This window comes from Echeneis naucrates, chromosome 3 (genome assembly GCF_900963305.1).
Source record: "Echeneis naucrates chromosome 3, fEcheNa1.1, whole genome shotgun sequence".
NCBI lineage: Eukaryota > Metazoa > Chordata > Actinopteri > Carangiformes > Echeneidae > Echeneis > Echeneis naucrates.
The window spans coordinates 16,550,102-16,565,600 of NC_042513.1; the positions used below are offsets into that span (position 1 = coordinate 16,550,102).

The following is a 15,499-nucleotide window of genomic DNA, read 5'->3' on the forward strand; positions in this document are numbered from 1 at the left end:
CACTATCCTATGCGTTTACATGGGCAACAGTAAAGTGCAGATGCACAACAAGACAGATCCTAAACTAAGTTAAAATAAATAAAGTGCAGTAACTGAAGGCCACTTTGCCTAGTGCTGCTAATCTAACCAGGTATGACAAGACAAGACATAAAGTACAGAGTCCACTACTAACATAGCAGGGTATGACAAGACAAGACAACACTGAGTGTTCCAGCTGTGTGCATTGAGGTAGTTGTTGTTCGTAGAAGTAGGGTTTTAGTGCAAGTACTTAGATAGTAGTAGTGATAATAATAATGGGTAGTGCAAATATAAAAATAACAGTTAGCAGCAGGTGTGTGCAAATTGCATATGCAGGGGGGGTGAGAGTCCAATGTTCCTAGACTCCTCCTGCCAGCCTGGTGTTGTTTCTTCTGGCTGGGGCTGAGAGTGGACAGGGGAGAGAGTTCAGCAGCCTCACGGCCTGGTGGATCAAGCTGTTGGTGAGTCTGGTGGTGCGGGAGCGGAGACTTCTGTACCTCTTTCTAGAGGCAGGAGGCTGAACAGACTGTGTGCAGGGTGACTTGCATCATTGACGATTGTGATGGCTTTGCGGCTGAGGCGGGTGGTGTATAGGTCTTGCAGGGAGGGGAGTGGTACACCAATTATCCTCTCAGCTGTTCTCACGATGCGTTGTAGAGCCTTCCTGTTGTAGTCAGTGCAGCTCCCGCCCCACACAGTGATGCAGCTGGTAAGGATGCTCTCAATGGTTCCTCTGTAGAACGTGGTCATGATGGGTGGTGGAGCACTTGCCCGCTTCAGTTTGCGCAGGAAGTAGAGACGCTGCTGTGCTTTCTTGGCCAGTGATGCAGTGTTGGTGGTCCAGGAGAGGTCATCGCTGATGTGCACCCCCAGGAACATGGTGCTGCTCACCCTCTCCACTGCAGCACCAAAGAAAGGCTTACTTTTCAACTGATGTACTTCTTGTGTTTTCCAAATGAAAGAAAAGAAAAACTGCCCAACATTGTTGCCAACAATATGAGTACACTTTGGTTGATTTTCTGATGAAGAACTGGGCACAAACAGAAATCAAGCACATAAGCTGGTCCACCCAAGGATTCATAAAGCACATGATAACAGGGCTCATTCATCACAGTCATTCTTAATCATACAGGGGATAAAAAAAATATATGCAGCATTGTCCAGTAATTAACACATACGCATTCACATGTTTTGACACAATATCACAAGAGAAGCCAATGACAAAATGAGTTGTCAGCTGATTTTTTTTTCTACATGTTTATATTAAAAACAATTTAGTCCATTAAGTGCATTATTACTTTTACAGCAGTGTCTCCAAGCAAAGTGAATTAGAAGCTGGGTAGCTGTCTTGCCTGCAGCCTGTCTGCTGCTATGAATGCTGATTGCCTTGTTTACTTTGTTAAAAACATAACCATCAGAAGAAAAATGACTGAAACCTTTAGCACTGAAATAGTAATTGCTATGTATTAAAAACAGCCTGTTTCTTTCCTTCCTCTTCTTCTCCTTCTATTGTCTGCTGTTCAGACGCATCGATGATGACTTGGGCCGAACACATGAATTGGAGCATTCTGCCATCAAGTGTATGAGAGGGATCCTCTACTGCTACATGAGACAGGCTGATAAGGTGAGTTCAGCCAGCCTCCACTCAGCTCCTCAGCTTTCACACTGCATGTTTGCATAAAAGCACGATGCAATTACACACTGTATTACAGATCAAAGGTGTGTTACTGAGCCCCTATTCATCAAAACCTCTCAGAGCTAGAGCATGGGACACATCTGCTTCCGCCTTCATATGAGAACAAATGACAATGGGAGCCGGTTGTTTTAGTCCTAAGCGCTTAATATCCAGCAATCTGTTAATTGCCAAAGGCTTTAGCTCCTAACAGGGGAATTTCATGGCACATCTGCAGTAAACCTGATGCACATGCATGAGTAGGTTTTCCCTTCCATGCTATGCCCCCAAAACAGAACCAGATATGTGTACAGTTGTGTTTTGTTTTTTATTTTTAATTCCACAAGAGGACCATCTTTTAATAGAGCAGCCAGCTGTGCAGCTGTGTACAAGCATGTTTAAGAGCATTTGCCGTTGAAAGCCCCTCTGTTTCATCTTGCTTCGACCTTGACAACCTAATTTAGGGTAGAGCTTTTTGGTCTCTTAATTACAAAGCTGCGTTTACCCAGTTAATTACACAGAGCAGCGCTCATTACGGCCCGTCATCAACACTTACAGAGAACATGGCATTTTTAATGGAGACGTGACACAGGGTCACTGCTGGGCAGGTATCACAGAGCAACTACTGCAGCTGGGCTCCTCTGTCAACCCAAGAAGTGACCTTCAGCTTCAAAGGGTTTTGTTCTGTTCGGTTTGACCAACTGTGCCACTGTACACAAAAGAGACAGCAACACTGTCTCCTGTACAACTAGACCTACAATACATATATCTTTTACATCATTTGAATGCAAGTGGATAATATGTTCTGTAAGGATAATGAGGACATGTTTTTCATTAACCCATTTTGTATGTTCCAAATATGTTGAAAGTGCAAACGTTGATAGAATTTCCACAGGGGTCTAAACTTCTTAAGGTGTTGAAATGTCTTATGTTTTTCTGTCTTCCTCCTGAACTACTGCTGTAAACTGGGCAATGCCAAGTAAAATCCTGATGGAGGAGTTTCATGTCAACTGTGGATGGAAAATAAATGCATGGTATGGAGCAGCAGGGGTTTTACTAATATGGTTCAAACTGGTGATTTGCAGCCCTTGAAACAAGAAGTATCAGAATATCCTGTGTGTAGAAGCCACTTGACACTGTGGCTCTGAGAATTACAGAATGCTTGGTTCAAAAGTAGGTTTTATTGGAACACAAACAGTAGCACCTACTGTTAGCTGCTGCTAGAGGTATCTCTTTTTCTTCTGCTCCCCAACAATCACTCGCACATGCACCAAAATGGGCCGCTGTGGGACGGCAAGAAGTGGAGCAGATTCAGTAAAAGTGGGACAGAGGGTCTCCCCCAGTGACCTGAGCTGAGAAATACAGGGAGGGGAAGCTGGGCAGAGTGAATTATCCAGAGGAAAGAGGGAAAGGAAGGGAAAAAAGATAGAGACAGGAGCTATGTTAGAGAGTACCGATAGAGGAAAATGGAGATGGGGGGCTTGGTGATGGAGAGAACGTGAGAGCAGGTGGGGAGAACAAAAACACACAATGTAAAAATGGGACAAAGGGACTATTATTTATAACTCTGGAGACGGCGCTGGCACCACAGCCATGATTTGGTGTGTAGTTGAGTGTTTGCAGCAAATACACACAAAGCCACCGTTAAACCACTGAACACAAAATAACTACTAACATGTTGTTGAGGTGTGTTTGTGCCAAATCTGACCATGATCTGTTTCAGAGCCGATAATGTTGTGTTGCATTTGTGCCTATATACTGTATCGTTACACTAAGGTTAGCTAACAGATTGCAGCTCCAGTATGCTAACTATCATTTAAGTTCTTTTGCAACTGATTTGTTGGAAAGCCAATATACATGAAATACATTGACGGTACTGGTGAAAAATATATACAAGAAAATACTTAGACAGTGTTCAAGGCCACAACACACAGTACACATGTGCTGTATTAGGAGCTGCTGCATTGCACATGAATGTACCTCGCTACTGTAAATGCATTCAAACAGAGCTTCACAACATTGGCACTGGGCACTTGCCATTTCATGGGAAGCGCTTGTCCTTCAAATGAGTCAGTTTTACTGTGGAAATGATTGAAATCTGACGGAAGCCGAGGCAGCGAACGCAGCTGCATTTGCTCCTCAAATAGAATGACTGAAAACGGTTTTAGCCAGAGATGAAGTTAAAGCACAGAGGGAAGCTGAAGTGTCACTTGAAGTAAAGGGATGAAAGGAGTTGATCATGGCAGCATTGTCCTGGCCCTCTTCCTTTCTCTCTCTCCTATCACTGACCCTTGTCTTTCATTCTCTTCTCTTTGTCTGGGTGTGTCGGTGTGATAGGTGGAGCAGTTTAAACAGGATCCCAGCCCCTCCAAGTGTCTGCACTCTGTATTCAATGTATACACCGGTGATGAAGTGTACTCCTACGACGACTACCACCACCTGCAGGTCAGCTCGTGAGCAGAAAAGTGCAGAGATTAAATATAAAAATCATTTTTGATGATTGTGCATGTACGCAGTATGTACACTTTGGAATGTGTGTATAGGTGTAAAATTTACTGATCCTCATGGGTGCGTTATATTTGACAATACACTTATTATTCTGTCAGTGATATGAAGGAATTGTGAATAATGATAATTATTGTGAAATAACTTTTCCTCGATAGAAATCGAAGACATGGTCGATAGAACGAATTCCAGCCATGTTTTGACAGACAACACAAACAGCCAATGATAATGAGAATAGCACTGTGCCAAGCCAATCACGCAGCTGGAACAGTTACAGCCAGGTTAGGCTAGGCTAGGTCGACAGACACAGAGAGAGAGTAGGTGATGCAGCCGGCTTAAACGTAAGCACACATGCTTTTGTTTTGGCCTCAAGTACGTGAGGAGTGGGAGATAAAATACGTGAAAACTGCATAAAATGTTAACACGAGCAACAGTATCCCCGAAAAAGACACCCCAACGGACACAGCCCAAGGCTCAAATGATGAGGACATTGTTGAGAAGAAAGGTCCAAGGAATTCGGTAGTGTGGGGATATTTTGGCTATTCAAAGTCCGACAAGAAGCAGAGTCGTGTGCACTGCAAATTGTGTCGAGTTTTCGACTGGTTAGAATTGAGACTTTTGTCTATTTTGTACAATACAGTACTATTTTGTATTACCTATTTTATTTTCTGTAATTGACCAAAGAATTTAGTTGTCGATTTGTTTGTGTTCTCCTGTAAGACTTGAAGCTTCTGACTGCTCAGAATTAAGATTTTAGTTTATTATATAATAATTTTATTTATTAGAAATACAGTTCTACAAGGTCTGTAGTACATTTCATATGTTTAACTTTTGACAGAAATAGTTATTTGATTTATATTGTGATATACTGACTATTGATATCGACTGATATTAAATCTCGTGATAGGATTTTGTTCCATATCGCCCAGCCCTAGTGGGCAATGTGTGTATAGAGAGTGAATATACTGTATAAAGAAGGGTGGCCAATGCATCAAGGGAGGAAGATAGAAAGTCAAGATCATCCTATAATGTTACTTGCCTGTGAAAAACATTTACTGTGTATCCATTTATTTCTTGACTGTTATTTCTTTTCCATCAAATTTACCATGATGTAAAGTGCATTATTGATAACTGCAGTTCGGTGCCAAGGATGTAATAGCTAAATAGAAAGCATGTAGGAAAGCAAAGGCAGCGGTATTGAAAAATATCAAGGTGCATAAATGATAGTAATTTTCTTAACATTGTGTCATCCACTCTCTTCTTCCCTCTGCAGATCGACGCTCTTTCCCTGTTTCTGCTGTACCTGGTGGAGATGATCTGCTCTGGTCTGCAAATCATTTACAACACTGATGAGGTAAACAGCTCACTAAAATGACTGCTGTGGTGATCGATTCTGAGCACTGAGGGTTTACGCACTGTCCCTTTGATTGGTCTGATATTTTCTGTTTGGTTCACCTAGCAGCAGACAGATGGATATGTACTTTTTCTCTTATTGTTTCCTGTGCTGAATCTATTTATTTTAATTTAATACAATTTTTTTCATGGTATGTCATTCACTCTATCTGTGTCAGGATGCATGTTGAGAGATCTTTGAGATCACTGGACGCCCCACTATGCCCTGCCCCATCTGTTTTTAAATCGTACCCGCTGACTTTCATTTTAGTGCCTGAAGTAGGTGAAATTTTAAATTTCTCCCACGAATCACTTCATTCCAATCGTTTGTTCTAAAATAAATAGTGGACCTAATGAAATTCACCCATATAAAATTATATGATGTGGCTCCTGAGTATTCAGTTCAGTGCTATAAAGAAACATCCAGAGGTTTCTAAATCCAGTTAGACCTGCCCTAAATCCCCCACAGATATTTAAGAGCCGACACTCATGCAGGATCAGGAGGTAGTATCTCACTTTTATGGCCCAGCTCACATTTATATTTTTGCTAAGATGCTCCATTGACTTTCAACAGGGGCACGTTTAGATGGTTTCCACGAAGGACTTAAATGTCCTCTCAGGGAATCAACCCAGTAACATCTTATTTGGCTGAACGCCAAGCTATCCAGACTCACTGAGATGCTTCTTTGAACAGTTTTCCCTTAATTTTATTGTATCTATCTGCTGTCACTCTTTGTCTTCTTTATGTTTGGCTCCGAATACAAAGGCAAAGCGGTGTGGCTGTTTGGCTTAGTTAACACACAGTGTTTTTATTATTTAGCCCACAGCAGTATTTGGCCCCTCATTAGTTGTGTTAGTTCTTATGAGCTGCTCATTCACATCTTTACTTACTGCCATACAGCAGTAAAAGTTGTGTTGTAAAAGAATCTGGCTATGAGATCAAGCCTATCTTTAGAGTGAGGACGTGGCCAACATTGTAGTCACCAATTACTGATCACGGTTGTCACTTTCTTTACAGAGCTGCCCCAGAATGCCGTTTTTATTTTTCTCCACTTCTCCCTCCTGATTGCAAAGAAACTGACAATGATACTCTTTCATGAGAGGAGTCCTGTTTGTGCTTCAGCCTTAATTTGCATGTTTAAACAGTGCTTATTAGGTTGTGTAATTCAAACTGAAGAGGTCTGCCACCTCCCTACTCTGCCCCCCCCAGCACCCCACCACCCTTATTCATGTATTAACAAACATCACATTCACTGAGCTAAAGGACTTGTGATTTGTGTTCTCGGCTGAACACAGTTTGACATGTTTTTCATTTGAACTAATCACATTATTACAGCTGCGTTTATTAGCTTGTTGTTTGCTGCCACTGCTTGTGAAGTCCATTGGTGTTTCCTTGAGTGAGCTGGAAGCTGCATTGCAGTACTTTTTTTTTCCCTCCCTTTCCATGAGGTGGTATAGAAAGGCTGCTGCATGTCCTCTGAGAAGATGCACTATCGACCTCCTTCCAGATGCCATTTTCAGTTTCATGCAGCATGAAATGGAGCATCTCATTAGATTGTGTGTATCTCAGTCTGTGTTACAGGAGTGTGCATTTATTTTCTTTCACAGTCAGGGAGCTGCTGGCACATGGGTAACAGCAAAAATGTAGTATGCTTCTGCAAATGTGCTCATGTTTGCAAGCTCCTTAAAAAAAAAGTTGGAGAGACAGGGATGGTCATGGAGCAGGAGATGCAGAGGCTTGTTTGGCCGTTGGGCAATAACATTCATTAAGATACTATTAAGATACTAAAACGTTCCCCTTGTTAATCACCTCACTCATAAGACCCCAAATAAGAGAACAAGCACATACCTTTCTCTCTCTCTCCTTCGCAGCCTCTTCTGCTTTGCTCCCTCTTTCCCTGCCCTTCTTCACAGACTGGCCTATTTAAGTACTTACACAGGTTCTATCTGCTTCTCCCCATCTCTCTCTCCCTCTCTTTTTCCCTCCCCTGCTTTGTCATTTTAGATTAAATCTCCCATCAGTCAAGAACACACACACACACACACACACATACACTGCTACTTTCAAGTCTTTTTAATGATTCAAGGCCTTTAAGTCATCACACATTTTATGTCTCTCCCTTTTAGTTTTCTCTGGATGTGCCTATTGATTTTGACATGTGTCTCACTGGGTTTTCCGCCAATGCCAGTGCAGGTTAGATGATAGATATGAGAAGCTCTCTAACATTACTAATCACGACTATAAAATTATGAGGCCACTATTTTTTCTTTTCTTTTCTTTTTTTTGCGGGGGGGATGATGGGGGGGCATGAAATCAAGGACACTGCTGCTGCGTTCTTAGAGTCTGTAATGAAAGGGTGATGTACTGATAATTAAAATGCTCCTATAAATGGAAGTTGTGATGTGTATCCACTCAGTCTATTTGACAGGGCAGTAGAGCTATAGCTTTACATATTTCACTACTTAACCACTCATTGTCTATGTATGCAGGGTGAGTTTCACCTTGAGCAGGGATCAAGAATCACCTCTTTTTTGCTAACCGTTGTAATTAGGGAGTTACATGAATCCGATATGAATCCAGATCAGGATTAAAGGTCATCCATTATTGCATATGCATATACACTGATCAAAACATTATGACCAGGTGAATAATCATCTCTTCATCATGGCACCTGTTAGTGGGTGAGATATAGGCATGTAGGTTTGTGTTTGGCAAGTGAACATGTTGTTCTCAGAGTTGATGAATTTGAAGCAGTGATTGTGACAATGGCCAAATTGTGATGGCTGCACTACTGGGTCATAGTAGCTCTAAAACTGCAGCTCTTGTGGGATGTTCCTGGTCTGAAGATCAGGATCTATGAAAAGTGGTCCAAGGAAGGAACAGTGGTGAAGTGGAAACAGGGTCATGGGTCAAGGCCCATTGATGCACTTGGGAAATGAAGGCTGGCCTCATAATGAATCTCATCGTGCTTTTTATGATTGCACATTGCTTTGTTTTGTAGTTGTATTTTGGACTCACGGATGCACATGCTTTGTTTTTCAGTTGTATTTTGGACTTCACGAATGTAATTTTGAGGTTGATTAAGTCTCTCCATGCGATGGGTTTAAGTGTGGAGAAATATAAGAAGTCGTGAGTCTGAAATACAAATACGAAACAAAGCATGTGCATTCGTGAAAAGCCCTGCGAGAGTTCCTTCATTATGAGACTATTCTAACCCCATAGGCCTGTGTGGTCTGATCCAACAGACAGGCTACTGTTGCTGAAATTGATGAAGAAGTTAATGCTGGTGCTGATAGAAAGGTGTAAGAATACACAAAGAATCACAGTCTGTTTCATATGGGGCTGCATAGCCACAGATCAGGAGGCAGTGTGATCAATCTTCTGCTGGAAAACCTTGGGTCCTCCATATGGACGTTACATTGAGAAGTAGCACCTACCTAAGCATTGTTCCAGACCTTGTACATCCTCTCATGGAAACGGTGTACGCTGATTGCTGTGACCTCTTTCAGCAAGATTATGTGCCACGCCACAATGCAAAAATGGTTCAGGAATGGTTGGAGCAGCACAACAGTGAGTTCTAAATGTTGACTAGGCCTCTAAATTCTCCAGATCTTAGTCCAGTTGGCCATCTGTGGATGTGCTAGACAAACAAGTCCAATCCAAGGAGACCCCACCTCAGAACTTACAGGACTTAAAGGATCTGTAGCAAGCATCTTGGTGTCAGATACCTCAGCACACCTTCAGGGGTCTAGTGGAGACCATGCCTCGACAGGTCAGGGCTGTTTTGGCAGAAGAAGGAATCCCAGTGCAATATTAGGCAGATGGTCATGATGGTATGCCCGATCAGTTTATATTTGGTAGAAAGAATGATTATGCATAGTTGCAGGGTAAATTATGAATTGTTTGACTTGTGTGCCTCAGTGTGCAAACATGTTTCCTCCCTGCAGGGCTGCATCAGTGAGAGCCTTATTCATATGCTTTTATGGCCTTATTATGTTTGATGTATGTTTTCTGTGTGCAGGTTTCCTTCATCCAGAACCTGGTGTTCTGCGTCGAGCGAGCCTACAGGGTCCCCGACTATGGCATGTGGGAGCGAGGCAGCAAGTACAACAATGGAAGCACCGAGCTGCATTCCAGGTCAGTCAATTGTTCAGCAACATACAAAATTTGTAAAGATGACTGTACATATTGGAGTTGAAACTATTCTGATATTTACCTCCAAATGCTGATACCCAGCCTCTCTGAAGGAACTCTGAGCTTCTGCTTTATTTCTTTGTTCTCTGAAATCCCTGTTGCCAGATGGATTAACGCAGTATATATACTGGTGTCTGTATGTACAAAAAATAAATTAAAACAGACTCCCAGTATATCTACTCACAGCTTTATAGATTACACTTTCAGAACCGACTGTGTTACAGTAAATTTCACTGCTGTGTGTCAGCCTTTCATGGCTTCTGTTTCCCATGCCAGTGTAGAGTGGGTGGGGTGTGAATGGCTAGTCATATATTCATATAAAAGCCAGTTCAACAAGTATTGGAGGTCAGCGAGATGTGGATGGAAGCAAGACAGATAAACAGGAAATTAAAAAAAGGTCTGGATGGCACAGAGATGGATGCAGTGATTACGTTATTACAGTGCATTTGAAAGTAATCACATCCCCTCACTTTATAGACCTCCTGTTGCGACCTTGTGCCAACCTCATGTCATAGATCTCCACAATAGACCCCATTATGAAAAGAACACAGATTTTTGAAAATGAAATATCACCACCAGCATTTTCTCAGTAGTTAGTTGAATCACCTTGGGCAGTGACTACAATCTGGAGTCCTGAGTTTGATGCAATATGCTTTGAAAATCTGGAGAATGGGGATTTTCTGCTATTGCTCTCTGCAGATCCACTGAAACACTTTAAATATGGCCATTTTCAGGTCTCTTTGGAGGTCTAGAATTTTACTCACATCAGGGCTGGACATCTCAAGGACATTCACAGACTTGTTCATAAGTTACTGCTTCGTCTTGACCCAATCTGAGGTCCTGAGCAATCTGGAAAAGGTTTTCATTAAAGTGATAGTTCTTTGACGTAGGGTTGCCTGAGGTTCATTTGTCCTCAAAAATGTAATCTGTTTCTCCAAATTGACAGCACCCCAATCAAAATATATATCTATTGCAGTTAATGCAGCCCTGAAAAACATCCCCACAGCATGCTACTTCCACCACCGTTATCTGATAATGAACAGTGCTTGATATTGTCTAAACATGATGCTTGTGCATAACATTTCATGTTCCCCACAGTTTACTACACTCCAAGTAGCTTTCAAGTGTCTTCCACTGCAGTGTAGCTTCCATCTGGCCACTCCTATAAAGCCCAGATCAGACCCTTCTGGAAGCTTCTCCTGTCTCCACATAGGATTTCAGAACTCATAGTGCCCATTAGGTTCATGGTCACCTCTTTTATCATGGCCCTTCTCCCCTTATTGCTCAATTAGTCAGGGCAGCCCACTCTGGGAAGAGCCATGGTTCTTCCAAGCCTTTTCCATTAAAACAAAACAAAAAAAAAAAGACCAGATGAGTGTTCAGTGTTCAGATTTGAGGTCTGACAAGGCAGCATAAGGTGACAAGCAACTTTGTGAAATTAGCTGCACAAATACTAATAACCTTTAAAGAGTGTGACAATTATACCGACAAGGGTTGGAAAAATGCATTCGATTTATTGTGTGTATATGTTATTCAGTATTGCGTTTTATTAAAGTTCTGATGTAGATGGTTTAGTTCTTCTTTTTATATCTTCATAAAATTGTCTTGTTCACAGTAGTTTAAAAAACTGTTGCATTGTTTCTTATCTTGAATGTCAAACTTCATGTACTGGTTATTACCTCTATCAGTGAGGAAGTTATAGTAACAGTTATAGTAAGTTAAAATTTAATTTAACATGTGACTCATTGAAACTGTGACATGAAGGATTTTGGTCCAGATGTTAAAACAGCACTACCCCTAGCAGGTGAGCACAGACCGCAGTGCATTTTTATTACACGCTCCAAACTGATTTATCATCCAAGGTCGGCTGGGCCTCCCTCTTCTCCTTTAGGTTATTGATATTGAATTGAAGTCCTGAAGTTCTGCCATTGGTTGTTTTGTTTTTGTTTTTTTTCCCTCTCTCTTTCTCCACCAATCCAAGGCTCTTGCCAAAACATCCTGAAGAATAGTTGTGAAGAAGCAGTCTTGTTTCTTGTACAACCCCCCACATGTGTAATGCTCTTGATTTCCACAATTAGTGAAATAGCTAATACGTGTTGTGGCATAATACCAATGAAAATGCTGTATGCAAATAGTGGCAGTGGTAGATTCAGGACTGTTTCATGTAGACAAGACTGGTGTAAATGATCAATTGAGCAGTCATCTGTACTCCCAGAGTGCCAGTGGGCAAGAAAAGGACTCAGGTGAAATGAACAGGAAAGGATGTGCTCATTTGACAGAGCGTTCATTTGTCCATATTAAATCAAATGATTCATTTTATCACCACACTCAGCCAAATAGCGAGATGGCAGATTATTTATTTTAAACAGCATATGTTATGTCATGAGCATTAGGATAACTTGGACTATCTCAAGTTTGTTGAGTTACAGTGTGCAGCGTAAATGAGTATGCCCCCTACATTTTCAACAATATCTCAATGAACACAAAAACGATTTCCAAAATGTTGATAAGAATAAGTTTAATATAACATCTGTTTAACTTGTTGTAGGATTTGATGCTGTGTGGTAAATGAGGACCTGATTGGACTATGTATGCTGGAGTTATGAAGACTTCATTTTCTATGGCAAAGCCTCAAAAACTTGCTGGTGCGACATTCTCATCATTAGTGAGTTTGAATTACAGAAGTTCCTGCATTAGAAAAGGATAAAGCCCTGTCTTTCCTCAGATTCCAGATTTAAAACCTTAAAGATGCTCTTAACATCCATCCATCCTCCTTCTACTGCTTGCTCCTGGGCCAGGTCGCACAGGGAGCAGTCTAAGCAGACAAGCCCAGATTTTCCTCTTCCTGGACACCTCCTCCCCCAAGGGGATCCTTTGGTATTTGTTCCCAGGCCAGCCGAGAGGCTCTCTAACCCATTCTCCAAGCATTGGGCATTTGGTTCTGGGCCATACAAAAAGACTCACTCAATCACTCATCTTTTACTGCTTATCAGTTTCCGGTTTGCAGGGGGTGCTGGCGCCAATCCCAGCTGACATTGGGCAAGGTTGGGTACACCCTGGACAGGCCACCAGTCCATCTCAGGGCCAACACACAGAGACAGACAGGGAGAACATGCGAAATCCACACAGAAAGTCCCCAGGCCAGGAACCAAACCTGCAACCTTAGTGTTGTGGGGCAACAACGCTAACCACTATTCTGCCGTTCTGCTCATCAATAATTTTATGAAAGCATGTCCATTCTTTAGGGAAATATGTACATACAGATTGGCAAACACAGGCATTTGAGCTTTTTTGCCGTCATTGTGTAACAAGACAGTAAAGTTGTGACACAGAGAGCTAAACAATGAGCTGAGACTCACTGTTAATCTGAAGGAAGATACAGATTCACATAATAATTGTCAGTAGGCTCATCACCACTAGGGGAGTGCCAAAAAATTGATTCATGTAATAATTGCGATTCTTAATTACTGTGATTCAGAATGGATTTAAAATGTCCCAAAATCAATAAAAAAAAAATCCACAGGCTGTCTGCCTCAATTTTGTATGCGGGACTTCCTGACATCACCACAGAGCCGGTTCTGGAACATACACATGCGCAGTAAGCACCAAAACAAGGAGGAAACTACAATAATGGAGGAAGGAAAGATTTTTTATTTTTTATTTTTTATTTTTTGAGAATTCAGTTTTTAGCATTTTTTACAAAGAGTTCCGTTTTCCAGCCTGAATTAGCCACCATCCTCTGTATTTTAAGCATCAATTTGAGCTCCACTTATGGTATTGAACACATTTTGATATGTCAGCAGATCTACTGCCAGTCACTGCGGTTCCCTGCAGTTTTTTTTTATTTTTATTATTATTTATTTATTGCCTCCTCTCCTTTTTTCCCTAAGGGAAATCTTGGCAGGGTAGAAAGGCAAACAAAATGACAGTGAAATTGATTCACATTTAGTCTGCATTGCAATCACAGTAGCCAGCAAGTGTGAAATTCAAGTTTGGTGTTTTTTTCTTTTTCCCCCATCAAAGAGCCATCTATCTGCAGTAGATCATAATGTTAGGGGCCTTTAGCTTGATTGAATCCTGACAGAGAGCCCTTAAAGATTAAAAAGTGTTTCTGAGTGCTCTTTGTCTTTGGTTTGGTTGTTTTTTTTTTTTGTTTTTTTTTGGCTTTTGACAATTCAATGACACTGTTCGCTATTTGTATTGCTGCTTCCCTCATCATAACCGCTCCTTTGTTGCCATTCTATTCAATCCGTTTTACATCTGCCCCATTTTGAGTAGCTGTCAGTGAAATCTGCTCATTGCCTGTAATACCATTTTTCTTATCTTTGCAGCTCTGTGGGTCTGGCTAAAGCTGCTTTGGAGGCCATCAATGGATTCAACTTGTTTGGAAACCAGGTATTTGAATCATTCCGTCCTCCTCCCTCGTTTTCTTTTTCCCTTTTCCCTGGACAGCCTAGTTTTTAATTCAGATCTCCATACATAAGTGAGATATGTTTCTCATGTGCGCTGCACAATCATCATTAATTATGTGAAACGCATTTCATTGATGTATTTAGTGCTGCTGTCATTGATGGAACGCTGTTTGTCCAAGAGGATTTTTGACCATCAGATTATTGTAGCATGTTTGTGTTTGACTCAGAAAAGTTGTGTTGTGCATCTGCAGACCTTGGCCACAGTTGATGTTTCCAGGTTTCCCTTACAATGTCGCACACTCTTTTTTATTTGTTAGTCGATATGTGTCTTTACTTCTTGCCTCCATGATTCACAAAAAAAACTGGGATATTAATTACACTTGCTAATGGTGGAATGATGGAAAATGAAGCCTCCCAACACTCCTATTATTACAATTTCTTGATCTTTTCTTTAATTTTTCTCTTCTTGGGTGTTAGCCTTAGGTGGCTCCTCCAGCCCTCTAAAGCATCTGAAGTGGGAGTGTTAATCTGATCACTGTATAAGCCCATAAGGAAACGAGTATAGTAAAGTCGCTGTTTGTATTTCGCTTCTGATGGGCTGCGAAAAACAGGATTTAACCAAGCCTGAGATAGATTATGTCAACCAGCTCAGTTTTGTTGAATGAATCAGTTTATATAGGTGGCTGCTTTATGATCCATGCTGTGTGTGGCATGTGTGTGGTGATTGTGTATGTGTCTCCCCCAGTTTCCTGTGTCTTTGTGGGAATGGAAGTTCTACAAGCTATTCAGTTGCTTGTAAATCTCTATCAATCTTGATTTCCCCGCTGACACTCATCCTTCCAATACCAAATGTGACTGCCCCACAACCCGTCTAACTGGAACAGTTAGTACATTGAGAGCTGTGCTATCACATTTTACACTGGCTGCAGACGGTGTTTCATACTTCATCTTTGTCCTAGGTAAATGATAAAGGCGGCGGCCAGTTTGGAGCATGAAGTTTTCATTTTGACGCGATCCCTTGTGAGTCCCTCTCAACGGATGCAAAGATAGCAGCTTTGCGGTGTGACAAATTGAACTGGGTGGATAAAATTGAGCTGGCCAAGAGGAGGATCCTTCAACTTTAAAGACAGTCATTAAATTCACAGAGCTGTTTACACAGGGTTGGACAATCAAATCCAAATAGGTTCCACTTTCTATCTAGGGATTGTCACCTAATTCACACCAAGCAGCTAAGAGCAGTGGAGCAGACAAAAACCTAACGTGTGTGTGTGTGTGTGTGTGTGTGTGTGTGTGTGTGTGTGTGTG

At 41.5% G+C, this 15,499-nt stretch overlaps 1 protein-coding gene across 6 annotated transcripts in view; it reads left to right on the plus strand.

Annotated features, from left to right (window-relative positions):
• Positions 1-15,499, plus strand: part of phkb (phosphorylase kinase, beta) — an 89,017-nt gene that overhangs the window by 17,966 nt on the left and 55,552 nt on the right. For 5 of the 6 annotated variants that reach the window (XM_029497614.1, XM_029497615.1, XM_029497613.1 and 2 more), the window contains 5 exons: positions 1,543-1,642; positions 4,028-4,135; positions 5,469-5,549; positions 9,610-9,725; positions 14,114-14,177. In XM_029497614.1, the coding sequence (XP_029353474.1) occupies positions 1,543-1,642; positions 4,028-4,135; positions 5,469-5,549; positions 9,610-9,725; positions 14,114-14,177 (469 nt within the window). Of the gene's footprint in view, positions 1-1,542; positions 1,643-2,656; positions 2,725-4,027; positions 4,136-5,468; positions 5,550-9,609; positions 9,726-14,113; positions 14,178-15,499 lie in introns of those variants that run through there. The other variant, XM_029497617.1, reaches the window with a different exon arrangement.